This window comes from Alosa alosa, chromosome 2 (genome assembly GCF_017589495.1).
Source record: "Alosa alosa isolate M-15738 ecotype Scorff River chromosome 2, AALO_Geno_1.1, whole genome shotgun sequence".
In the NCBI taxonomy this organism is placed as follows: Eukaryota; Metazoa; Chordata; class Actinopteri; order Clupeiformes; family Clupeidae; genus Alosa; species Alosa alosa.
Window position 1 is genome coordinate 32,710,813 of NC_063190.1, and position 26,999 is coordinate 32,737,811.

General features: G+C 44.6%; 1 protein-coding gene across 3 annotated transcripts; it reads left to right on the forward strand.

Moving 5' to 3' along the window:
• The first annotated feature begins 2,073 nt into the window (after positions 1 to 2,073).
• On the forward strand, positions 2,074 to 19,592 carry LOC125291273 (pterin-4-alpha-carbinolamine dehydratase 2-like). 3 transcript variants are annotated; one of them, XM_048237956.1, is made up of 4 exons: positions 2,082 to 2,522; positions 3,077 to 3,180; positions 17,827 to 17,907; positions 19,268 to 19,592. In XM_048237956.1, the coding sequence occupies exons 2-4, from the start codon at positions 3,127 to 3,129 to the stop codon at positions 19,361 to 19,363; spliced, it is 231 nt and encodes a 76-aa protein (XP_048093913.1). In that variant the 5' UTR covers positions 2,082 to 2,522; positions 3,077 to 3,126; the 3' UTR covers positions 19,364 to 19,592. The 3 variants fall into 3 exon arrangements, with proteins under 3 accessions (XP_048093912.1, XP_048093913.1, XP_048093911.1); XM_048237954.1 differs by having other exon boundaries at positions 2,084 to 2,522; positions 3,049 to 3,180; XM_048237955.1 differs by lacking the exon at positions 3,077 to 3,180 and having other exon boundaries at positions 2,074 to 2,522.
• The last annotated feature ends 7,407 nt before the right edge of the window (positions 19,593 to 26,999 follow it).

Genomic DNA, 26,999 nt, shown 5'->3' on the forward strand with positions numbered 1-26,999 from the left:
CTCACTTTGAAAACCACTGTTCTAAATAACTAATCATCTCCGGGATTCTCTCTCACCAGCAACAGCAGATAGGAGAGGTATGCTGTGGGTAATCTGAGTGCAGTGCAAGTGAGCGACGACAGTAGGCAATAGAACACTGTATAGCCTACTGTCTCTATGTACAAACCTTTACACAATTGCGCATGGTGTGGCCTTCTCTGCAACCTCGGCACCATTGCAAATGTGTTTTCGCAGGCTTCAGCAAATAATTTATCAAATGTCTGGAAATTATAAAGGCCAACACTCACACTGAGCCCTAATTTAAATGCTGCAAAGTGCACAGTCTAAAGTCTACAGACAGCTTGCTTATTAACTATGCAAAGTCTATTGTTAATTTAATACTATGAATCCTAGTGGCAACCGGGTGATAAGCGGGATACTTGACCTTGGTGTCAGTTATCACGGAATTAATGGACTCGGGCGGAGGCAACGGAGGTTTTTTGCCCCTCGCCCTCATCCATTAATTCCGTATAACAGGACACCTCGGCGGCCATTATCCCTTACTTACAACACGCTATGATATACATGCTATGTATTATAATAGCATTGCAACTTGCATTAAGGAAAGTGCTAAATGCATTTTCTAACTAGGCGTAATTATTATTTCCTTACAGAGTGTGGTTATTGTAAATGATTCTGTTAAATTCTATGTTGGTATTCTTTTTACTATTGGTTATATATTATATATATATAATAGTATTTGTTTTACTATTGGTTGTCATTTGTAGTGTTAATGTAGCCTATAATGTTTAATATAGGCTTTTTCATCAATGTTTATTGATGTTTTCCAATGACTATGCCAATTGGACAACTTCAATTGTGAGTGGCTATGGACAAAAGCGTCTGCCAAATAGCATTAACATAGGCCTAAACATAAGTCTTACTATTATTATGCCTATACAAACTTTGGTGAACCATATCATTTTGCCACCTTACAGAATCTGGGCAGACCCAATCGCGCATGGAGCGGTAGCGTATAAATCATCACCATGATCAACAACAACAAAAACTTTATTGCCAGACTTAGACTTAGAGTCCATACAGAAGACACAGGCATTACATACACCATACATAAAAGAGACAAAAAATAATGAGAGGGGTATTTCACAAAACCTAGATAAGGGATTAAGCTGGGATTTTTATGTTATCCTGGATGAATTTAGCCTTGACTTGGTTTCACAAAAGAGATGGCACATAAGTTACCATGGGGATTTACTCTCTGCACCTAGCCTGGTCCCGACCAGGCTAACAGCCAAGCTAAGTTAATTCTAATGGTAATCATGTGGTCTTATTGGTTCAGCTAGCTGTCATTCACATCAGACCTCCGTGCTAATTTTAAGGAGCTTTATTCCATTTATAAACTATTTGCTAAATGTATTTGCTCGCAAAACAAAACAGATTGTCTGCCTACTACCATATGGATATTATTTTAATTGTGATCACCTTATAATTATTAACATAGGCCTAGGTACTCATTGTTTGCTTATTTTATTGATAGACGTTTGATGAATAGCCTACTGTAGTTGATTGGAAGTGGAGGGGCAAGTTTTCGAAGGTATTTTCAACTATAATATTAAGGTATCACATAGTATATCATACTATGTGCATTCTTTGCAGTGGCAAGCGCTTTCTTAATGATGTTACGTGCCGAGACAAGGAAGCACTCACGTGGGTGCATACGTAAATTTGCATTCAGCTGGTCTACCACGCCTACTTCTGTTGTTTTACAGAAATAGCCATGATTCCCCATTCCAAAAAGGATAACTTTACTTCATTGTTAGTCTATATCAAAAGCGGTTGTTCACTTTGTGTGAATGACGCTATTTTCCGCATCTTTTTTATTCCAACCGTGGGCACTTTGGAGCAGAAACGAGAACGCGCACACATCCTGAATTACATACACCTGGCTTGACATAGTCGCTCCTACTCATCCTGGATTGGCATTAGTGAAACGAGTTGAGCTAGGATGACCAGACAACGCTATGTCAAACCTCGCTTTATCACTTATCTTGGATGTCTTAATTCTGCCTTTGTGAAATACCCCTCTGGTATCGTATTGCACTAATAGGATTTGCCAGCAGCCTGACACTGTTCTGGGAGACGTTCAGGCGACAAATTAAGTTTTAGGCCTACAGACTTATCAATAATGACTGGAAGGTGCTGACCCCTGCATTACAAAGCAGGTAATTTGCACTAGACTAGAGCGACGTCTGGGAAATATTAAAACTGTTAAATTGTTTGTAGCGACTCGCGCAACTCTTATTTTCTATCAGGCGCATATATAGACAGCTCCGGATCTGGGGCTGATGGAGACGCAGGCGCCTTGCGCGCAGCTGACAAGCAGACCGCAGCTAACAGAGTGACTGAATGGAAACATGCGGTGGTTAATGTTTACTACTCTGAGTACGAGGCACCTGTGGCCAAATCTTCTCTCGAAATCGGTCGACAGAACGCCGCTGCAGCGCATATTTTCTGCTAAAATGGTAAGAATGTTTTTTGCAAAGACGATATCTCTTCCAGGGCTAAATAAAGTTTGCTAACTTAACCTCCTGCAGCCAGAACCGAACGTCTAAACGAGTGGCCGACTAGTCTCGTCAGGTTATCTGACAGTCTGACTACCAAATGCATGGATCGACATTCAGCTGGAAACGGCAGCCCTGTCCTTTTAGCTTACGTTTGACGTCCACGATTGCGATTATCAACATCAAAACTCGTCTACAAATGAGAACGTTAAGCCCTTAGCCTGGGTAGACTGGTATAAACTTAGCGACACATTTGGATGACTAAACTAACACTAGCTCTCTCATTCTGTTCTCCATACGCTTGTCTACTGTGCAGTCACGTGAATGACAGAACGTTCATCCGAAATCGAGTAAAATGAAGGGGTGGTGCTTTTGCGTTAGTTTAGTGCCATCTAGTGGAGTCTTTGTGTATGTGGGTTATATTTATCTTCCTCGTTATTGTGTGTGTGTGTGTGTGTGTGTGTGTGTGTGTGTGTGTGTGTGTGAGACCATGGACACCCACTGGCTGACCCCAGCAGAGCGAGAGCAGCAGCTGCTGGAGCTAAAGGCCACAGGTTGGGTGGAGATGGAGGAGAGAGACGCCATCTACAAGGAGCTCACCTTCAAGACCTTTAACCAGGTCACACGCGCGCACACACACACACACACAGTGCACTCACCTTCAAGACCTTTAACCAGGTCAGACACACACACACACACACACACACACACACACACAGTGCGCTCACCTTTAACATGTTTTATCAGGTCAGACACACACAAACACACACCTAGAGTGCAGTCACCTCCAAGACCTTTAACCAGGTCAGACACACACACACACACACACACACACACACACACACCTACACCTACACCTAGAGTGCAGACCTTCAAAACTTTTAACCAAGTCACAAGCACACTTCCCACTTCCCAAGGAATATGGGGAGTACATGGTCTGGCATGTTTATTATGAGCACATCACATCTCTTAAAACAGCCTAACCCTAGTGTCGTCAATAGTCTCTTGCAGCATGCCAGAACCGGCATGTTTGCAGGGTTGCAGTGGCACTGGCTTACGAGTCTCTACGCTCTGGACGTATAGCCTATTGAATAAACTGAGCATTTCTCATAGAGTCACACAAAATTAATTTCTATTAATTAAACCTTGCTACTATTTTCTTATCAGTGCAAAATTATTGATGGGTAGCCTCATTTATTGTGATGTCCAAGTCGTTACTGTTTCTTTCACGCAATGAGTGATTTGTATGAGTCAGACAACAGGTAGCTTGCCTATCTTCAGCTTAAAGTTAAAGAAGCACTATGCAGGTCTGGTTATTCCTTCGCTGTTTCTGGGTTTTCGCCGGAATTGGGCTCACATTTTTCACTACACAGCTCCCCCTGCAGCTTCGGTAGCAAGTGACTGCTATGCTAAACCAAAGTCCTTTTAGGCAAGTCCCTCCACTCGGCGGCCATTTGACAACGCTTTTTGGGCACTCGTCGGGCATCCATTTCGGCAGAAATCTTGGCGTCGCATAAGGCTTCCACGACACAAATCTTGCTCCAGAGGTGAGATCACAACACATGATTGGCACAATGTCTTCACAACACACCATATGATTGGCTCAATTTATTCACATGTCGACGTTTTGCCGAGGAAGGGGTGGGATATGTGTAGACAACGGCCATATTGGCGTGACAAACTAGCCCCATGCATTTCTATGGAGTATTTTTTGAGTGCTGTGTCTCCACATTAGAAAGTCTCTGGATAAACCCCCACTAGCTAGTGAGCTAGCCATCAAGAAACCAAGCCAAACACATACAGGGCTCACAATAAAACGGTCGAGCAAACACATTGTTCAAGAGACTATCAAACCACATTACAAAGACGAAGTTCACCCAAAGGGTAGGCTACTTACAATTTCAACAGCAACAAAGCCAAGTCGGTGTCCGTTTTGCAGTCTTCTTCGAAACCACAATCTGACTACATTTTCGAGGCGCGATTGGATACTTCCACTGAGTCGCACCTGGATTTCCCCAGGCCAGGTCCAGAAAGTTGAATATTCGTTTTTTCCGCGGAGATGCGATAGGGGGAGACGAAGCACCCACCAAACGACCCAGAAAGTGTAGAACCATCAGAACGACTCTCAACCTGCATCATTAAGGTCATTTTTGCTAAAATGGTTGCATAGTGCCTCTTTAAATGAATACCATTAAAATTCTAATCAGTAAAAGCCTATTTTTACCGGACATTTGTTCATCCAGTGTTTGCTACCTCAACTCAACAAGCTAACAGCCTAACTTGTAATCCGTTTAGCTGTATCTGATGTCTGCCTTGCTGGGTTTTAAAAAATGTGCTTGCCATCTTCCACTACCACACCTCGTTCACACCTCATTTACCTCTCGTTCTTTCAGGGCCGCACAAAAAGGCAGGTACCTACCCCTGTAGGCAGGTGCGGTAATGGAAACCGTCAGGCGTAACCACCACACAAATCAGGCTCTAGCCTCCTACTGAATCCCAGGCTTTGTACTGTGTTGCTGACAAATGCAATAACACATTTGCACAATTATATGTTTAATGAAAATGATTCTTATAAGACTATCAAGGCCTGTATCCCTACATCTGCCAATAGTTCACACACACACACACACACACACACACACTCTCTCTCTCTCACTGTTGTGGAAACTGGAATGGGACTATAGTCTACCAAACTCAGACGTAACCACCACTCACCTGCTTTGCCATCACAGTGTACCAAGCTCATAGACATAACCACCACACACCTGTTATACCATCACAGTCTACCAAGCTCATAGACATAACCACCACACACCTGTTATACCATCACAGTGTACCAAGCTCATAGACATAACCACCACACACCTGTTATACCATCACAGTCTACCAAGCTCATAGACCTAACCACCACACACCTGTTATACCATCACAGTCTACCAAGCTCATAGACATAACCACCACACACCTGTTATACCATCACAGTCTACCAAGCTCATAGACATAACCATCACAGTGGCTCTACTCCAACTGAATAGTCATGGTCATAGCCACCATACCATATTGTATCACTATACCATCAGTATACCATCACTGTACTTCCACGTCAGATGTCACCACCACAATAAGCATTTGTAACATGTTCAGCCGTTCCTCACCCATATGCACTGTCTATCCCATTAAACACTGAAACAATCAGATTTTTAACCTCAACACATGCAGCCAATCAGCATTCTGTCCTTAACCCTTCAGCTCTCTGTCATCAGCATCAGTAGTTTTATGATTTTCATTCATGCTAGATTTGTAATCTCTCCTGTTGGCTTTGTGAGGTTCTGTAGATTTTTAATCTCTCCTGTTGGCTGTGTGAGGTTCTGTAGATGTTTAATCCCTCTTGTTGGCTGTGGTCCTTGATCCTTTAAAGTAGACTCTTCGCCTGTGATCTTAAAAACTCCTGAAGACCCAGCTCTTCAGAGAATATCTCCTCTCATAGCACTACTTACAACTAGCCTTGCTAATTCTAGCACTTACCACCTGACTAGATCTGACACTTGACTGTATGGAAATATCACTCACTGATGCACTAACTTGTACTTATCGTACTCTACCTTAATTGTTTACCATGTTGGGAGTCGATTTGGTTAAAATGCGTCAGTCAAATGCAATGTAATCTAACACTGGGAAACAAGCTGAAAGTTTTTAAGGGCTTACACCTCAAGAGGTGAGGTTTTGTTTTTGGCCACATGATGGCGCTGTTGCTCCATGCTTAAAGAGCGGGACGCCCATGCAACATCTATGGCGCTCCGTCTCAGAGCTGGTAAGAATGCAGGATGCCGATTTAAAACTGTAAAATCCTCTCAGAAAAAAACTCCCGCCCAAGCAGGATAACGAAGACACTCGGATCCGTTAAATCCAGAGTGTGTGTGTGTTTTCTCTGTCTCTCATGAGTATTGTCTGTGTAGGTGCTTCACAGAGAGGGGATGTGCAGATAACAATGTGGAGGAGAGACTCCCTTTTATCTGCTTTATCTCCTTCTCCTAATAGTATCTTTAATTTTGATATGTCATTAAGTTCATTAAAATTAGGAATTTCTGAGTTAAATTTGTTGAAGAAAAGTTTTCTTGTTTGATTGAAGGATGTACATTGTAGGAGGAAGTGCATCTCTCTCTCTCTCTCTCTCTCTCTCTCTCTCTCTCTCTCTCTCTCTCTCTCTCTCTCTCTCTCTCTCTCTCTCTCTCTCTCTCTCTCTCTCTCTCTCTCTCTCTCTCTCTCTCAGTGATGTGCAGATAACAATGTGGAGGAGAGACTCCCTTTTATCAGGAAGAGCCCTTGAGCTAAACCTTAACTTCCTGTGTCAGTATACTCAAAGTTATCTAGTCCCTGTCTGCCACACTGTCACCGATGCATACGGCCATACAAATCAGGCTCTCGCCTCCTACTGAATCTGGCCAGGCTTTGTACTGTGTTGCTGACAAATGCAATAACACATTTGCACACAATTATATGTTTAATGAAAATGATTCTTATAAGACTATCAAGGCCTGTATCCCTACATCTGCCAATAGTGTACACACACACACACACACACACACTCTCTCTCTCACTCGTGTGTGTGTTGGTATGGACTAGCTGGGAAAGAGCTAGCTGGGAAAGAGAAGAGGGAGAGAGATTTTCAAGAGAAAAATCTTCTGTAGAGGAGAGCTCTCTCTCTCTCTCTCTCTCTCTCTCTCTCTCTCTCTCTCTCTCTCTCTCTCTCTCTCTCTCTCTCTCTCTCTCTCTCTCTCTCTCTCTCTCTCTCTCTCTCTCAATTCAAGAATGCTTTATTGGCATGACAAGCTCACTTATATTGTCAAAGCAGTTATACAATAAATCTGAACACATACATGTCAGTAGATTTTCATAAGAATAAAATAAATAGGTAAAAGTAAAATAAAATGCTGTGTGTGTGTTTATGTGTCGATATAGGTCACTCATTGTCCCTCAGATTGTGGTATGTTGATACATACTGTGCAGCAAGATCTGCTTTATCTCCTTCTCCTAATAGTATCTTTAATTTTGATATGTCATTAAGTTCATTAAAATTAGGAATTTCTGAGTTAAATTTGTTGAAGAAAAGTTTTCTTGTTTGATTGAAGGATGTACATTGTAGGAGGAAGTGCATCTCTCTCTCTCTCTCTCTCTCTCTCTCTCTCTCTCTCTCTCTCTCTCTCTCTCTCTCTCTCTCTCTCTCTCTCTCTCTCTCTCTCTCTCTCTCTCTCTCAGTGATGTGCAGATAACAATGTGGAGGAGAGACTCCCTTTTATCAGGAAGAGCCCTTGAGCTAAACCTTAACTTCCTGTGTCAGTATACTCAAAGTTATCTAGTCCCTGTCTGCCACACTGTCACCGATGCATACGGCCATACAAATCAGGCTCTCGCCTCCTACTGAATCTGGCCAGGCTTTGTACTGTGTTGCTGACAAATGCAATAACACATTTGCACACAATTATATGTTTAATGAAAATGATTCGTATAAGACTATCAAGGCCTGTATCCCTACATCTGCCAATAGTGTACACACACACACACACACTCTCTCTCTCACTCACTCGTGTGTGTGTTGGTATGGACTAGCTGGGAAAGAGCTAGCTGGGAAAGAGAAGAGGGAGAGAGGATTTTCAAGAGAAAATCTTCTGTAGAGCACTACCTCTCTCTCTCTCTCTCTCTCTCTCTCTCTCTCTCTCTCTCTCTCTCTCTCTCTCTCTCTCTCTCTCTCTCTCTCTCTCTCTCTCTCTCTCTCTCTCTCTCTCTCTCTCTCTCTCATAAGATTATCAAGGCCTGTATCCCTACATCTGCCGATAGTAAGCACACACACACTTATGAGACTATCAAGGCCTGTATTCCTACATCTGCCAATAGTAAGCCATACGAAGCTGAGTCAGGAGTACACGTCAAACAATCATTTGATCTGATTTGACTGATGTGTTGTAACTCAGAGAAACTCAGGTCTGTGTTGACACTTGTGTGGAATGCTTTGGAAATGGTTTAGCTTTACAAGACAACAGTAACCACGGAGACCATATCTTACACCGGGCCTGATCTGGCTCTGATCGGGTGTGAATATGGGGCCAGAGTGCTCTGCGACAAATGAAATGGTGCCATTTTGTGTGAACAGTTTAATGTCAAAATCTGAGACGACGTCTTCAAAGCACATCCTGTGTCTCCAGGACTGTATGCACATCTATCATGCAAAAAGCTACAAATTGGCCATTTCACTGTATCAAAAACACCAATATTTATTACCACCCAAAATCACTTCCAATGGAGAAATATTCACATCATCAACAGAAGAATGCTTACTCCATGAGTCTCGTTTTGGAGAGCATGGAAACAGATTAACTGTGGTATGGTGGCGCCAACCAACAGAGGACTGAATGATAGTATATTATGGTCTGTCTGGTTTAGTCTGGTTGACATTCACACATATTTTGCAGCCCATGCCCCGAGCATCTCAGCTGTAATGGAGATATGGTTGGCTTGGAGTGTGTGAACTTCACTGGGCCCCCACATAGACAAGCAGTTAGCTCCTGCTGTAACGCCATGGCATTGTGGAGTGGCCAAGCCTAAGTAAGTGCTATTTACACATGTATGCTCAGCAAAGCCTTTTGTGGGACAGATAAAACGTCTTTTCAATTTGTCCTCTGAGTCACAAAAAGTCTGAGCAGTCTTCCTTCATTCATTTCCCCATTATTTTGCGCTTCAAAGTGGTAACTTAAAAAAATGATTGACAGGGTAGGAAATGTGTCATCTACCTCAGGTCATCATTCTCTAGTTTTTGTGATGCATTCTAAATTTGACGTTCTGCTTTACAGAGTGTAATCAGAGAGATTTGACTGTTTGACAAAATACAGGAAGTTCCGACTGAGCCTCGGACCAGCCTCTCACTGTTACAATGACTGTAGTTGCATCTGAAGAGTTCAGGAGCAAAAGTCCATCTGCCCACTTTGTTATCAGGCTCCTCTAGGTTTTTGCCTACAAACGAGATTTCAGACCAGGAAAAGAGTAGTATTTAGCGGGTTTTTTAAAGTGTATTTTTTTGGCCTTTTTATGCCTTTAATGATGGTGAGAGTGACAGGAAGTGAATGGGAGAGAGAGCAGGGGTGGGATCCGGAAAGGACCACGGGGCGGGAATCGAACCCGGGTCGCCGGCGTACGGTGCAGGTGCCCCACCCATTCACTCACCATTGTTATCTAATTTTTGACGGAGGTGGCGTTTAGAGGCTTTTGCATCTGAACTCTTTATTTACACTGATGTTTATCATTGCTAGCAACCAGGCTTGGAATTTCACTATTCTGGGGGCAAGGCCACTTGGCCTTCAGTTGGGCATATTTGGTGGGGGGCACAAAGGCCACATGTCAGGGCACCAAGGCCAAAGTTAACTATACAGTAGTAGGCTAGGCTATGTAAGTTTAGCCTATGCAGTAGACCTGCATCACTGTATGAAACATTACAAAAACATGAAATAAAAACATGACATATTACATAGAACTGTAAATCATCTGACTATCTAGGCTATATATAACATTTATTTTATATTTGGCCTGTTATGAAATCATGTATTGAACAATTTAATCACAGCTCAGCTTTAAGAAACTCAAATAGCTTAGATGCATGCTTAGCATTTTGTGATCATTAAGGCTACTTTCACAAATTCTTAGTCAGCTGTACTCTGATTTACCAATATCTAGGCGATATTTGTAACATTTATTTTGTATTTGGCCCGTTATGAAATCATGTGGAACAATTTAAACACATTGTAAAACTTAAAGCCCAAATTTGGAGACATCCATGTGTGTCGAACTTTACTGCAAATTCAAAACTGGATTACTCTGGAACGGCTAACTGTACAGGGGACTGCTTTACACCTTTGTGTTCGGTAAGGTCTCCTGTTTATTCTGATATATGGTTTGTCATGTGTTAAAAGAAGGGTTCGTAAAGTATTCCACCGAGATGAATGGGTAGGGAGATCATGGGGCCATAAAACCTTCAGTAGAATGTATGATTAAATTTAATTATATTATTTACTTTTCTCGCGAACCGTTCAACACAGCAATTATCGGCTAACATCGTTTAAAAGCTGAGAAAAAGCTCTTTCATGTGATACTTGTGATGTCTGTGTGATGAACAGGCTACTTCGCGAGTAGTTCAACTGAGAATGGGTGAATTTGGACGCAATTTCTTTCTTGAGCTGTCACTTTCTCCACTGCGTAAAAGACTAAATAAATTTATGCTGTAAATGCTAAGATTATTTTGACAGGCCACAGGCTAAATAAAATTGCTATTAGTAGGGCGCTTAAAGCAGAATATTGAAAGAAGGGGGCACCAAGGCCACCGTGGCCTGTAAACCTCTGATTTTCAAAGGGGCCTCACGGCCAACGCAAGGGGCTACGACGGCCATGGCCGTCGTGACCTCCGTGAAATTCCTACCCTGCTAGCAACATTAATAAACTAGGAAAGCCTTGTACCTGTTTGCATCCCTGTGTATAAATAGACAGGGTCAATGCTATGCTGTTAAACTGCGTAGAGCTCAGATCGGAGGTGTCTGTCGGCCGTTGAATTCCAGGAGATGGAGAGTGACGCCTAACTCCAAACCACTGAATGACGAAAACAACACAACGCCCACGTTTTTGATCAAACACACGCTAATGTGGTGCCAACCTGTCCCAGTAGTCACTCATGTTTTTGTGGATGTTGTGAAATGACCAAACTAATGTAATCACCATAGCTTTAATGTGAGCTAGTAATCACCATAGCTTTATGCCCTTTGTTGGCTGTTCCATTCCACAGCGTTTGTTTGTTGGATTAGGTGTGTGTGGGGGGGGGGGTTTGTGAGTCACCAGAACTGGACATTCTCATCATGGGTGTTAGGCACACTGTGTAGGCTATCTCGTGTGTGTTTTAATTAAATTAATCACTAACTGATATAGTCTTATGTCTAAACACAGTAGATTCAAAACATTTATTTTTCCAGAATATGTGTTAAGATGCCAAAAGTGAGATATTTCAGTACTGGAGGGTCTCTTTCATTATGCACTACTGTAAAAGCAGTGAAAATCAGACCATGTTAAATATTTAATTCAATTGTTGATCTAAGACAGTATGTACATTGTTAATTATGAAAACACATTTGTTTACATTTAATTTAATTGGAGATTTGTGTGATTGCATATGAGAGTACCTTTGGGCTAGACGTAAGCTGGATGCATTACGGGATGTTTGGGGTCGGGGCGTGTGTGTGTGTCTGTCTATGGGGCTTCCATTAGGTAGGAGTAGGGGAGCCTTTACGCAGTACTGCTCTGTGTGTGTGTGTGTGTGTGTGTGTGTGTGTGTGTCAGGGGATTTGTTCAGGAAGGATCAGCAGGGACATAGGCTGCTCTGTTACGGCCCAGAAACACACAGATTTGTGTTTGTGTGTGTATGCTGATGGGATACAGGTGCAAAGCCTTCTAACTACCCTGTGTGCGTGCGTGCGCTTGTGTGTGAGAGAGTGTGTGTGTGTGTCTGCGTACCCATATATGCAATCCTGTTTGAGGGTATTTGTCTATGTTTTTGTGTATGTAACATATAACATATGTAAATCTGAGCATGTGAATTTTTGCATAGTATTTGTGTTGTCTGTTTACATGTGTATAATGGTGTGTGTGTGTGTGTGTGGCTATGAAGGTCCCTTGAGTTTTTCTCCAGACTTCAGAGTCTTGCTTGTGGGAGATTGAAGGTGAAAAGCACTGGTCCCTACAGAGTAGAGTTCAGCGGTTACACTCACGCCACACACACACACACACACACACACACACACACACACACACACACACACACACACACACACACACACACACACACACACAGAGAGAAAGACAGCAGTTAGACACACACACACACACACACACATAGAGACAAGATAATGCTCATAGTAGTGACAGCATCCAGATGAACAATGTTTCATATAAAACACACACACACACACGTCCTTCTGAGGGCTGTTAGCAGACTTGTTTCTCTCTACTGATTGGCTAATGTGTACGTTGAGACTCAAAGGGTAATGCAGATGCACTAATCTTGTGTGTGTGTGAGAGAGAGAGAAAGTGTGTGTGTGTGAAAGAGAGACTGACGTGCAACCTCTTTACACCTCTTTGTGTGTGTGTCCCCCTCCACACACACGTGCAGGCTCTCTCTCTCACTCACTCACTCTCTCTCTCTCTCTCTCTCACTCACACTCTCACTCTCTCTCTCTCTCTCTCTCTCTTCCCCAGCTGTCGGGCCCTATTAGGGTGATGCGGAGCAGAGCCCTGTTTGGCAGGCTGGGGGGCTTTCGATCAGAATGATTTCTTTCACAAACAATCAAATTGGTTAAAATGTTTCATGTGCCACAGAAACCACTAATTATCCCATCATTCCAGACCAGCCCTCTCTTCTCTTCTCTTCCTCTCTTTTCTTTTCTCCTCTTCTCTTCCTCTCCTCTCTTCCTCCTCTCTTCTTTTCTCTTCTCTTCTCCTCCTCTCCTCTCCTCTTTTCTCTTCTCTTCTCCTCTTCTCTTTTCCTCTCTTTTCTTCTCATCCTCTCCTCTCTTCTCCTCTCCTCTCTTCTCCTCTTCTCTTCTCTTCCACTCTTCTCTTCTCTTCCTCTCCCCTCCACTCTTCTCTTCTCCTCCTCTCCCCTCCTCTCTTCTCCTCTCTTCTCCTCTTCTCTTCTCCTCTCTTCTCCTCTTCTCTTCTCTTCCACTCTTCTCTTCTCTTCCTCTCCCCTCCACTCTTCTCTTCTCTTCCTCTCCCCTCCTCTCCCCTCCTCTCTTCTCCTCTCTTCTCTTTCTCTTCTCTTCTCTTCTCTTCTTTTCTCTTCCTCTCCCCTCCACTCTTCTCTTCTCTTCTTTTCTCTTCCTCTCCCCTCCACTCTTCTCTTCTCTTCTTTTCTCTTCCTCTCCCCTCCACTCTTCTCTTCTCTTCTTTTCTCTTCCTCTCCCCTCCTCTTCTCTTCTCTTCTTTTCTCTTCCTCTCCTCTCCTCTCTTCTCTTCTCTTCTTTTCTCTTCCTCTCCCCTCCTCTCTTCTCTTTCTCTTCTCTTCTCTTCTCTGCTCTGCTCCTTCTCTCTCTGTCTCTTTCGTGCTCTGTGTTTGTGTGTCATTTGGAGCTGGGGGGTCCTGATTTTTCAATTTCATATCTCAAGCTCCCCCATGCTCCCCCACCCCACCCCACCCCACCCCACCCTGGCCCGCCCCCTGAGTTTGGGGTTTGGCTGTGTTCTCCACTGATCCAGCCCCCGCCTTGCAGGGATTTGACCAGCCTGCAGATGTCTATAAGCTCTTGGTACAGGATGTAGTTAAAAGGATCCAAAGCTAACCTGACTGTAAGAGGTGCAGGTCATCATGACTGACCAAAGAGGCCTGTGCTGTTACCCCTGTGCTGTGCATGGCCAGGGCACCATCAGTGCAGCCACAGATCAACCCCCCAAACACACACACACACACACACACACACACACACACACACAGCATGTTTAGATGCTAGCTGTATGTGTTTGGTTGTGTTTGCTTAGTGCGTTTCAGGTCGTGCGTGATTGGCTGTGTGTGTGTTTGGCTGTGTGTGTTAGACTGTGTTTAGCTGTGCTTGGCTGTAATTGGCTGAGTGTGTTTGACTGTGTTTAGCTGTGCTTGGCTGTAATTGGCTGAGTGTGTTTGACTGTGTTTAGCTGTGCTTGGCTGTAATTGGCTGTGTGTGTTTGACTGTGTTTAGCTGTGCTTGGCTGTAATTGGCTGAGTGTGTTAGACTGTTTAGCTGTGCTTGGCTGTAATTGGCTGTGTGTGTTTGGCTGCGTGTGCTTGGCTGTGCTTGGCTGTGTTTAGCTGTGTGTTAGTAGCCTGGCGAGCCAGACCCACATTAAAATGTAGGGTCTGGGCACTCACCGTTCGCAGTGCTCAGTCCGAGGGGCGGGATAATCAGTTGTCTTTCAAATTCCCTCTGCACGCAATAGGACTCAATAGGATATTTGTTTTCAAGTAGCAGGGAATTCAAGCCAAACCGTTGCAACTCTGCCATCAATCATTATGTTAAGCCCACCTAACGACTCTATACACGATTTCATTGGCCTGATTAAGTTTCGATTTCTGGAGCTCACAAGCCAACGGAGAGTGGCTAGACTAGCCCTGGCAGCAAATGTAATTTGCTGCCGCTAGGGGCGCGTCTAGATTTCTAGGCTAGTGTGTTAGCTGTGTTTAGCTGTGCTTGGCTGTGTGTGTTTGGCGCTGTGTGTTTAGCTGTGCTTGGCTGTGCTTGGCTGTGTTTAGCTGTGCTTGGCTGTGTGTGTTTGGCGCTGTGTGTTTAGCTGTGCTTGGCTGTGCTTGGCTGTGTTTAGCTGTGCTTGGCTGTGTGTGTTTGACGCTGTGTGTTTAGCTGTGCTTGGCTGTGCTTGGCTGTGCTTGGCTGTGCCGAGCCAAGTCCGGCAGGTCCCTCTTTTGGAGCCTCTGCTGGATGGAGTTTCAGCTCTGAGGCTTTTTGGGTAATTGAGGAGTGGAATGCACACACACACACACACACACACACACACACACACACACAAACTTTCTCTCTGATTCTCTCCCTTTTCATTGCTCTTCCCTCTCATCTGTTATTATCCTCTTTTCTCTCCTCTCTTCTCTTCTCTTCTCTTCTCCTCTCCTCCTCTCTCCACACCCCTCCACTCCTGTCTCTCCTCCACTTCTCCTCTCTTCTCTTCTCCTCTCTTTTCTCCTCTCCTCTCCTCTCCTCTCCTCTCTTCTTTCCCCTTCTCCTGTCCCCCAGTGCTAATGGGCATGTTTGGAACGTAGAGGAAGCTGCTCTATTGGCATCAGTATTGTAGATGGCATATCACATTATGTCAGTCTTTCACTATTCATATTTCAACTCTGTGTGTGCGTGTGCTGTGTATGTGCTGTGTGTGCGTGGTGTAATATTGATACAGGCTGAACAGAGGATATGAGTGATTCTGTATGATGTGTGTGGGGTTCTTGGCATAGTTGTGCATACCTAAGCTCCTCTCAATTGCTTGGCCAAACCAATCTGAAAATAAGAGGTGTGTGTGTGTGTGTGTGCATGTGTGCGCCTATGTGTGTTAGCGTGTGTGTGTGTGTGTGTGTGTGTGCATGTGTGTGCGCGTGCGTGTAACTTCACTCCGATGTCTCATCCAGCATTTTATGACAATCACGCGGTAATCACCCATAATGCTCCACAAGGATGGGGTAGGGTTGTGTGCGTGTGTGTGTGGGATGGGGTGTGTGTGTGTGTGTGTGAGGGCGGGGCACTCCACCGGGTGGTTCTGATTAGTTCAACACCGAGTCTGCGGAGTGTCACAGTAAATTACCAGAGACTGACAGGACAGCATGCATGTGTGTCTGTGTGTGTATGAGAGAGAGACAGACAGACAGACAGACAGAGAGTAGGGCATGTATGGCGATGTGATTGTGTGATGGATTGGGCAGAGAGTGGGAGTTCTGCAGTTCTCCCGGTTCCATGTCACCTGTGTGGGTTCCATGTTTGATCTCAGTGTAGAACCCCCTCGTGCCATCACATTCACCTCCCCATTGTCATCAGAGTCAACAAATAGTCACTCGTCTGACACAGAGAATTAAGATCTAACAAAACTTTGATTGTGCCAAACTGTTATGTATCTAAGCATAACCCTCATACACACACAGGTCATATTTGGTAACTCCAGCCCTTCACTGTGTTATTTATTGACATTTCTCCATGTTTAAGAAATTAGTTTGAGCGACAAAAAGGCTGCTAATGAACACTCCCAAAAGACAACTCTCAGTAGAAAGTGTAGGCTGTCTGTCAGCCGAGCCACTCTCCGTGTCTGTCTGTGTGTGTGTGTGTGTGTGTGTGTGTGTGTGTCTGCCTGCCGATTGGCCAGCCATTTAATAATGGCCTGCGCTTCTAATGAGAGTTGAGGAGAAGCAGGCTGCCGTCTCTAATTGGCGGCAGGGTCAAGTTGCAGGAATATGTCAATTACTTCAATTGATCAGGAGATTGTTTCCTTGATAGCCAATTTGATCGGGACGCTGATCGTGTTGCATTAGGCTGAGTGTGAGAGTGGCGTGTGTGTGTGTGTGTGTGTGTGTGTGTGTTGGGGGTGGGGAGGTGGACTTGTCCAAATTGGCTTGGAACGCGGCACTGCTGAAGCGTGATTTCCGCTGCGCTGTAATTGGTTGTAAGGCTCAGGCTAGGCACAGGAGTGTGTGGGTGTGTGTGTGTGTGTGTGTGTGCATGTGGGTGCGTGTGTGTGCGCGTGTGTGCGTGTGTGTGTGTGTGTGTGTGTGTGTGTGTGTGTGTGTGTGTGTGTGTGTGTGTGTGTGTGTGTGTGTGTGTGTGTGTCTGCGGAGCGGAGGGGCAAGTAAAGATGGCGGGTGGGGGAACAAGGGCAGTTCAGTGGAGGTAATTAGTGAAGGAAGCGTTTAGGGGCTTAATTGAGATTGCCCAGGGAAATTGCTAAGGATTGACTGACTGGCCAGCCTGCCGTCCAATTGGTCGCTCGCTCGCTCAGCCTGCGCCAGGGGTTCCCCCGGCTCTTTACCGATAATTAGAATTCCCCCGAATCACAGCCGAGCCGCTCGGGATCTGTGCTGATTGGAAGACACACGAGACCCCAAATACAGGGTTAGGCACCGCATGTGTGTTGTCGGTGTGTGTGCGTGTGTGTCAATGCGTGTGTGTCTGTGTGTTTATTCTCATTCCATCACTCTGAGGGTGCACATCCAAATCAGCCAGCAAACTCTGCCTGACACATTTATTGGCATGACTGTTCATGTACAAAGCTGCCAAAACAGAAGGGTTATATTCCACAAAAACAAACTAAGTAAAAAACATCAACATTCTCTCTCTCTCTCTCTCTCTCTCTCTCTCTCTCTCTCTCTCTCTCTCTCTCTCTCTCTCTCTCTCATGAAGGTAAGGTATAAGGTACTAATGCCCAAAGTCATGTTTCTCTGCCCCTCCCCCAGCCTTTGTCTCTACCAGACCTTTCTTTATCCCTCTACACACACACCCCACACACATCTCTCGTTTCCTGTTCTGCACTCCTAATGCTCTCATTTTTTTCTCCCACTCTCTCCTTCCTTCTGTCGGTCTCCCTCCATCCCTCTCTTCTCTCTTTCTCTCCATCCCTCCTTTCCCTCTCTTTCTCCCTCTCTCCCTCTCTCCCTCTTCTCTCTCTCCCTCCATCCTTTCCTCCCTCTCTTCTGTCCATCCCTCTCTTTATCACTCTTTAGGCATTTGGCTTCATGTCACGAGTAGCCCTACAAGCAGAGAGGATGAACCATCACCCTGAGTGGTTCAATGTTTATAACAAGGTGTGTGTATACTTTTGTGTGTCATATATTTGTGTGTGTGTGTGTGTGTGTCATGAGATTGTGTGTGTGTCTTGTGAGATTGTGTATGGTATGGCACAAGAGTAAAGGTACATTTGTGTGTGTATGAAGGATATGTTTTGTATGTGAGTGTGAGGAGCTGTGTGTGTGTGTGTGTGTTCCTGAGTGTGTGTGAGTGTGTTAAACTATGTCTGTTTGCATTGGACTATGTGGTTGGGGCTGTGGGTGTACGCAGAAGTGTCTAAGTGCGTAAACTAGTTTGCAACTGTGCGTGCATAGATAGAAATTGTGAGAAGAGAAAACATAAATAGAAATTGTGTGTACTGTCTTTGACACAGATTTGTGTGGTGTTGTCATGATGTCTATACAGGTGTGTGCCTGTGTCTGTGTGTGTGTCTGTGTCTGTGTGTTTGTGTGTGCAAGAGGGAGATTAGGGGGGGGCGGTTGCTAAGGAACATTGCAGGCTTTACTGGATCTTTTGTGGATTAGAGTCCTACTGGAAACACTGCTGGGAAAGATGGGAAAAGGATTGTGTGTGTGTGTGTGTGTGTGTGTGTGTGTGTGTGTGTGTGTGTGTGTGTGTGTGTGTGTGTGTGTGTGTGTGTGTGTGTGTGTGTGTGTGTGTGTGTGTGTGTGTGTGTGTGTGTGTGTGTGTTGGTATGGACTAGCTGGGAGAGAGGATTGAGAAAGTAATCCAGATATTTTCAAGAGAAAATCTTCTGTAGAGCACTACCTCTCTCTCTCTCTCTCTCTCTCTCTCTCTCTCTCTCTCTCTCTCTCTCTCTCTCTCTCTCTCTCTCTCTCTCTCCCATCTTTCTCTCTCTCTCTCTCTCTCTCTCTCTCTCTCTCTCTCTCTCTCTCTCTCTCTCTCTCTCTCTTTCTTTCTCTCTCTCTCTCTCTCTCTCTCTCCCTGTCACTATTTATCACATTCTGTTTCTTTGTTTAGTCTTTTTTCTTGTTTAATCTGCTGCTACTTCTTACATTATTCATTCATTCTTTCTTTCTTTCTGTGTTGGTGAAAGTGCCAGTAGCTATAACATAATAAAGTCGGTGAGTGCAAATCTATTTAGTCTCTGTGTGTGTGTGTGTGTGTGTGTGTGTGTGTGTGTGTGTGTGTAAGGAAAGGAATTTACCCTGTAATCCACTCTTTATGAAAACCACCGCAGGACGGGGCAGGTTCTATGATCTCAAGCCTCTCTCTCTCACACACTCAGACACACACACACACACACACACACACACACACACAGAAGTCAGCTTGTGAGTGGACTGTGAGGTCTGTAGTGGGTGTAGGAAGGGAAATTCAGCTTTTATTGACGGGATTTTCTGCTTTTGCCCGCAGGTCCAGATCACATTAACTACACACGCATGTGGAGGCCTCTCCAAGAGGGACATCAAACTCGCCAAGTTCATCGATAAAGTAGCCCTAACCATGTAGAGTGTGTGTGTGTGTGTGTGTGTGTGTGTGTGTGTGTGTGTGTGTGTGTGTGTGTGTGTGTGCGTGTGCGCGCGCGTGCGTGTGTGCGCGCGTGCGTGTGTGTGAGTGTTTGTTTCTAAATTGTGATCCATGTAGAGAGGCATGGTGATTTGGACATTCCTGAATGCTGCTTTCCTTTGACTGGCGCTGTCAGCTGTTTCTGGTGTACTTAATTAAAAATGGGAGATCATGCTAGCCTACTGTGTTTTGATTCAGTTTGGGTGAAATATTAATGTCGTCATTTCAATATTCATAGCTTGTTAGAAGGCTACAACAATCACTTTGTGATGTTTGGCGAGGACTGAGAATGCTATTGGGTAAGTGGCGTCTGCCCTGGAGTTCCACCTGGGTCACAACTCTGTGATTGGTCCAGTTCTACAGCGGAATTTTCCATGACCACTGAAGACAGAGTTGAAGGAGTAACTCAGAGATTGAGAGTAGTCCCAGAGTGGTACACAGAAATGTGCCATATTTTCATGAAACGGTATTGTACAGTCAGACATAGACATAAGGGTTAAGAGCCACTTGCCTGCCCGACACTAAGGGCCCTGTGAAGTATATCTGTGGCTCTTTCTATTGGGACTCTGTCTGCAGAGTATCTGCTGTTCGCTCAGAGGTTTTTTTTATTATTCCCATCACTGTTACTATATATTTTCAAACAGGTTATGGGAGGTGTCATTGTGAGATCCATCCATCCATCAACTCATTTGAATGTCACTCAGCAACTATGACATCAGAAAAATGTGCAGTTGTCTCTTGATTTTTTTCCAGAGCTGGGAATATATTATTTATATATATATATTTATATATTTTTTTTTACTTTACAAGAGTTTTACCAAAATGGGCGGTCGTTTCACTAAACCGTGTTACGTTGCTGGTGTGATGGCAAACTCATAGTTTGATAAGTCCATAATGTTCGCCATCTCATGAACACGCTCTTCGGAGACTGACTGCAAATTGAATTACAATTTTTTGAGGAAGGCTAGCTTATCTTAAGCTTCTCAAGGTCACCAAACTTGTGATCCAAACCTCATTCCAGCATTATCCAGATCTCGGACATGGCGATCTATACCATGCAGTTTGTCATTAAGGAGCGCTTGGAGCCATGGGATCATTGAAGGAGCGTATATACCATCTTTGATATCTCGTTTTTTTATATATCGTATATATATATATCTTCGTGATTTTGATATATCGTTTTCGTTATACTTCCTATGCGTTCTTCTCCTCATGTCATCCACGCGCTTGGACACGTAGGATGGGGTCACGAGCTCCCTGGCCAGTGGCCACCGTGAGCGTCCTCCACATGCGTCACGCTCTCCGCTTGCTGAAAACCGTGTCTCTCATCAGTGGTCTGCATGTGAGATTTTAAAGCTGTTAGTCACTGTGTGAGTTCGCCTCTACCATCTCCCTGTGTTAAAAGTAGGCCTATTCAAAGATGTGTGATTAAGTTGTCAGTGTTAATAATTCTTGTTGGTGGTTGTGAGGTTAATTGAGTGAGGATGTTCTAGTAACTGCTAATTCACTCGGTTCTATGTGTGTGTGTGTGTGTGTGGACGGACGGACAGGCCCTGATAGCTGCAGTCAGTCTTGGGGCAATCGTGGCCCATTGTTTAGGGCAGTGGTCCCCAAACTTTTTCTTCCGAGGGCCAGCTCACTATGCCTGGCTCTAAGAGAGGGCCAGAGACTCGGAGTATATCAGTAACCATAAATAGCTTAGCGCTGTGAACAAAGGCAGTCTACCTTAGTTGAATATTCCATTACATTTAATCTATAGGCTATTGCAATTTAATACCATTGTTATCTGTGTTTATATTGCCATCTTGCCATATCAGTGTAAAATGTAGCTCAAATGAAATAATACTAATAATAGCATTCTCAAAACTATAAGCAGGGAGTCCCAAAAGTATATTTTGAACTCTGAACTTTGCATACACAGCTCAAGTTGCGAACAAGCAATATCCTACAAATTTAAAGTTCTCAAACTATGAGTTTTATGAAGTGGTGGCAGAAACATCTGAAATGACCACCATTCTAACTTTCACTCACCTGATGAGAACTTTGTGAACTCTGTATGAAAATTTGAACGAGTGAATAAAAAAATATAAATAATTATACCAGAAAGTTCCAGAATTATGACTTGAATAGAAGTTAGTTACTTATTAACAATTAATTTATCAACTTTTAGAATACTTTGAGCACTGATGCAGTCAGCAGAGGCCTCTTACATTGTTTGGAGGTACAGTAGGCCTACTATACATTTCATTCCGTTTTCAATGGCAAACGCGAAACAGCGCCAAAACAACTACCAGTGGACAAAAAGAGTATTACATGTGTACTGTTAAGACCCGCCATAGAGAATGAATGGGGGAAATTATGGAGGTTATAGTTTGACGATGTCTTACTCCCGTGCGGGCCGGATCCTATATACCACGGACATGTTTTGGGGGGCCACCTAAAATGAGGTGGCGGGCCGTAGTTTGGGGACCACTGGTTTAGGGGTTCGGCTTGGTACCGAAGGGTTGCCGGTTCGATCCCCGACCAGTAGGAATGGCTGAAGTGCCCTTGAGCAAGGCACCTAACCCCTCACTGCTCCCCGAGCACCACTGTAGCAGGCAGCTCACTGCTCCGGGTTAGTGTGTGCTTCACCTCACTGTGTGTTCACTATGTGCTCTGTGTGTTCACTAATTCACGGATGGGATACATGCAAAGAGTCCCAAATTCCTTGTATACACAAGTATACTTGGCCTAGCTGGGCATCGTGGAGACTCATGTGGGCCTCCTCAGGTCCGCTCACTGCCCTCCTAGCGCTCCAGCAGTCCTACCTCTACCACACACTCACTTTCCTCCTGCCAGTGTCCTCTACCACACACTCACTTTCCTCCTGCCAGTGTCCTCTACCACACACACACTCTCCTCCTGCCAGTGTCCTCTACCACACACTCACTTTCCTCCTGCCAGTGTCCTCTACCACACACACACTCTCCTCCTGCCAGTGTCCTCTACCACACACTCACTTTCCTCCTGCCAGTGTCCTCTACCACACACACACTCTCCTCCTGCCAGTGTCCTCTACCACACACTCACTTTCCTCCTGCCAGTGTCCTCTACCACACACTCACTTTCCTCCTGCCAGTGTCCTCTACCACACACTCTCTTCCTCCCTCACCACCTCTTGCACTCTCTCTCTCTCTCTCTCATTTTCTGTCTCTCTCTCCCTCCCTCGGCACCTCTTGCACTCTCTCTCTCTTGCTCTCTCTTTAAATACTCAGTTCCTCCTCTGTTCAATTGACTCCCTTAAGCAAAGCTTCCAATTCCTCCCTCTGACTGTGTGTGTGGTTGTGTGTGTGTTTGTGCGTGTGTAACTGTGTTTGTGTTACTGTGTGTGTGTCTGTGTGTGGTTGGGGGAGGGGGGTATGCATCTCTTGGATGGAAAAATAATAAGTCTTTGAAACATAAATGTCAGACCTTAGACAGGAGAACAGCTGGCCTCTCAGTAGCTAAAGAGAGTGTGGGGGGAGTAGGTGTTTGGTTAGATATAAGTGTGTGTGTTGGGGAGAGAGAAATGAAATAAGGATACATGTTATTATAATATCATGTCTTCAATATTAATAATTTATGCATTTGTATGTTAGGGCTGTTTTTATTTATTGGTCATTCATAAGTGTGTGTGTGTGTGATGGGGATTTTTTTTTTAGATATTTGATCTCTGGCATAGAGATAACAAGGTCACAGAGAGCATAGTTAATACTATACACACAGAGACAGATTCTCTCTCTCCCTCTCTCTCTCTCTCTCTCTCTCTCAAAGTTGTTCACACACACACACACACACACACACACACACACACACACCACTCCTCCTAGTTTTACGGACTATGATGAAGAGGGCACTTAGTAAGAGTGTGGGTGAACAGCTCTGTCAGGTGTGTGTGTGAGCGAGTGAGTGTGTGTAAGTGTGAGCGTGCATATGCCTATGTGTGTGTGAGTGTGTGTGTGTATATGTTTGTCCATATGCTTGTGTGTGTGTGAGTGACTGATTGCTGTGTTCTCCCTGTAGTATGAGACTGAGCCTTTTAAGAGTCTGGAGGTCTGGAGTGAGAGGGAGACGTCTCTGGGCCAGAACACACAGGGGAGTCCTCCAGATGTGTGTGTGTGTGTGTGTATGTGTGTGTGTATGTGTGTCTCTGGGCCAGAACACACAGGGGAGTCCTCCAGATGTGTGTGTGTGTGTGTGTGTGTGTATGTGTGTGTGCATGAGCTCAGACAACTGCTGTCGACTCAGGTGAACCGCACACACACACACACAAAACACAACACACTCCACACACACACACAAAAACAACACACACACACACACACACATCCAACACGTCCACACACACACACACACAGCATTAATGATTGTCCTGGCCTGACTAAATCTGGAGCTGCGGGGTCTTTTGAGGCGTCTCATCAGGTCAGCGCCAGTCAATGATTACTGCTGGCCACACACACACACACACACACACACACACACACACACACACACACACACACACACACACACACACAAACTCTCTGGAGGCCCTGCATTTACTGCTATATTGTCCAGTGATTGGTATGTGTGTGCACTGAAAAGTGTAAGTCTAAGTGACTGGAGTGCGCGTGTGTGTGTGTGTGTGTGTGTGTGTGTGTGTGTGTGTGTGTGTGTGTGTGTGTGTGCGAGCGTGCGTGCGCGTGCGTGTATGCAGTGTCTTGTAAAAAAAAAAAGTGTCTTATGGCGCTGTGTGTGTGTGTGTGCGCGCGCGTGTGTGTGTGTGTGTGTGCATGTGTGCGTGTGTGCGCGCGTCTGTGTCTGTGTCTGTGTCTGTGTCTGTCTGTGTGTGTGTGTGTGCAGACTGAGAAGTGTGCCTCTGATAGCTCTGTCTTAGTGATGTTCCAGAGGGGTTGGCGTGCTCTGTGTGAGATGTCAGACGGACAGAGAGAAACCACAGGCGCTGCAGCCGGGGTGATGAAGCACAGCTGACACCCAGGGCTCCAGTGCTAAAGTCACTCCCAAATCAACTCCTGGGGACAGAGGGGTATGTTTTAAGCACTTCTGTAACATTGTTGAGTGAATTGTAAAGGCAAATATCAGCATGCCTCGTATGTCCCATTCGTACGCCTCTTCACACCGCGAGTTTACCTCAGATAAGAAGTGGGGAGAGTGATGAGTCACTGCTGACGCCTCGGCCTCAGGCTCCATCCCTCCACTCCCCAGGTGTCTGTGTCATTCTTATCTCTCCATCTGAATGGTTATATGGTGCTATTGCACTCCAGCCACCCTCACGGTTTAGTGTGTGTGTCTGTGTGTGTGTGCGTGCGCGTGTGTGTGTGAGAGTCTTGAGTTGCGCAGCAGGGAATCCCAACTATGCTATGGGTTTATGATTCTCTGATGTTTATGAAACAGAGCAATTGTCTGAATGTTAAACACACTGTTGGTTTTGGTGGGGTAAATGACACATCTGATGGAGGTGCTAGAGAGAGGAATGGACATCGGTTTGATGGACACAGGGGGAAATCGGATTCGTTCCTGAAATCAGACCTTTAGAACTGTTACTTCCACACTGTTACTTCCAAGTGATCAGATCACATTTGCATATCCAGACACCACCAACCAACCTATGTGCTTTAGTTGCTATGGTAGCAATGGAGGCCTCGGTAGAATCACAGTTTCAGAATCACAGTGTGTCTCTGTATCAGTCCCAAATCAATCAATCAATCAATCAATAAGGGGGTCAATTTCTTGGTCCTCTGCTATGCTTTGCTGATAGGAACATAAATATATTTGCATTTTTAAACCACCTCCAAATGCAGTGTGAGTCTGATTTGCAATAATTAGATTTTAGGTGATTTGTTGCTATCCAGACTTTCAGAAGTGAATCTGAATGCAATCTAGACTCCTGTTGGTGTGAATTGCTGCTGTCTGTGGCATGGGCGGATTATGAACTTTCGGGCCCCTGGGCCCAGATGTATTAAGGGCCCCCCATTTATTGTCGTATATGGGGGGCTTGGGGGAAATTTTTTAATTTGTTTGATGTGATTTCCTGTATTCTGGTGCATTTTGGGGATGGCCAATACTAAATTCAATCAGATTCATAGCCTACATCCTGATTTGTTGATATTGAGGCAATGATTCCATGCAAAGGCTTGGGCTTCAGGGCCCCCTGACCCCTTGGGCCCGTGCAGTAATCCATCCCTGGTCTGTGGAACACTGAGGATCTGTGTGAACCAGTGAAAATGACTACACTGGAGATGTTAGTTCTGCGATAGTCGAGGTATAGGTGTTCCCTTCGCACACCAGCAGTTGGCGCTGTTGCTACCACCTGATAATAATGAGAGAGGGTTAATTAAGTAACCTAATAATGCTACTTACAGGACAATTATACATTTCCTGCTACTGTTTCCACAGTTGGAGAAGTCGATGTCCAGCACGTTGGGATAAAGTTCACTTTACTAATATTTAAGTAAAGGGATTTTTTATTCTTTCTTTCACTTGGAATGATACCAACAGAAATGTGAAAATGAAACCACTGCTAAATTACCAGTCAAGATGAGCTTGATTATTGCAAGCTGACCACCAAATAAATCTGATACTTTGTGTAGTGAGAAGTACGTCACTCTGTCTGGTGTTAAATACTGCAGCACAACATGGCACTTGCGTGGTCTAAAAGCAGATGACTTGACAGCCACACATTTCAAACCCCTCTGCGAGAAATCATGAGTGCCCCTACATAGGTGATGACTGGACCAACGCATGGCGGAAGACTCGCAAGGAATTGGATGAGGAATATATATCATTTGCGTTGATTTAGCCATTACTATAAGGAAGAACGATACTCAGATCTGCCGGGCCGCTGATAGTAGAGCATGGGATAGGCCTATAAGTGCTTCCTAATGGCGAGGAGAAATGTGTCGGGTTTAACACTGTCATTTGATAGAGTACCGCAAGGTGAGGCTATGTACTGGTATTTTGAGGGCATCCCTGCACCGCGTTATATGATCAGCAATAGTTATATGTGTTGGAGTTTGGTATTCTTAAGGATGTATCAAACTGTCGGCCGCTGGTTTTCATTTCCATGTGTTCGGTCAGTGGATGGAACCAAGTAAACATAGGCTATGCAGAAGCCTCCAGGTTGGCAGTAACACGTAGTGTTCCTTGCAGAGCTATAACTTCCAGAGAAACTCGGTTTTCATTTTTTTAAGGCCACATCAAGACAAGAAAAAAAAATGTAGATATAACCCAGTTAATCAATGCTTTTTTTGTTTATCCAATTTAATATTCGGTAATTACGTTATGTTGAAATGCACTATACTTGGAAACTCTTCTAAACCGTTATCTGTTTTTGAAATAGGTCACTGACGTCTTTGATTTTCCCCCCTTTTGCATCCTCTGCTTTAATCGACGTCTGAAATGTTCGGCGTTTGTTGGCGTATTGTTGGATAAGATGAGGATCCCCCACTTCACTGGCCACACTAAGTAGGCCTAGTTTCCTTATACGCTTGAATCGGAGGCAGTAAGCTATAGAGGAAATGTTGAGGAGTTCAGAGCACACTCTCCAGACTTCTCCGCCAAC

Coding starts and splice junctions, on each gene's coding strand:
- LOC125291273 (XM_048237954.1), top strand. CDS start 2,415: ATGCGGTGGTTAATGTTTACTACTCTGAGTACGAGGCACCTGTGGCCA. Junction 2,523..3,048: donor GCATATTTTCTGCTAAAATG/GTAAGAATGTTT, acceptor TGTGTGTGTGAG/ACCATGGACACCCACTGGCT. Junction 3,181..17,826: donor CCTTCAAGACCTTTAACCAG/GTCACACGCGCG, acceptor ATCACTCTTTAG/GCATTTGGCTTCATGTCACG.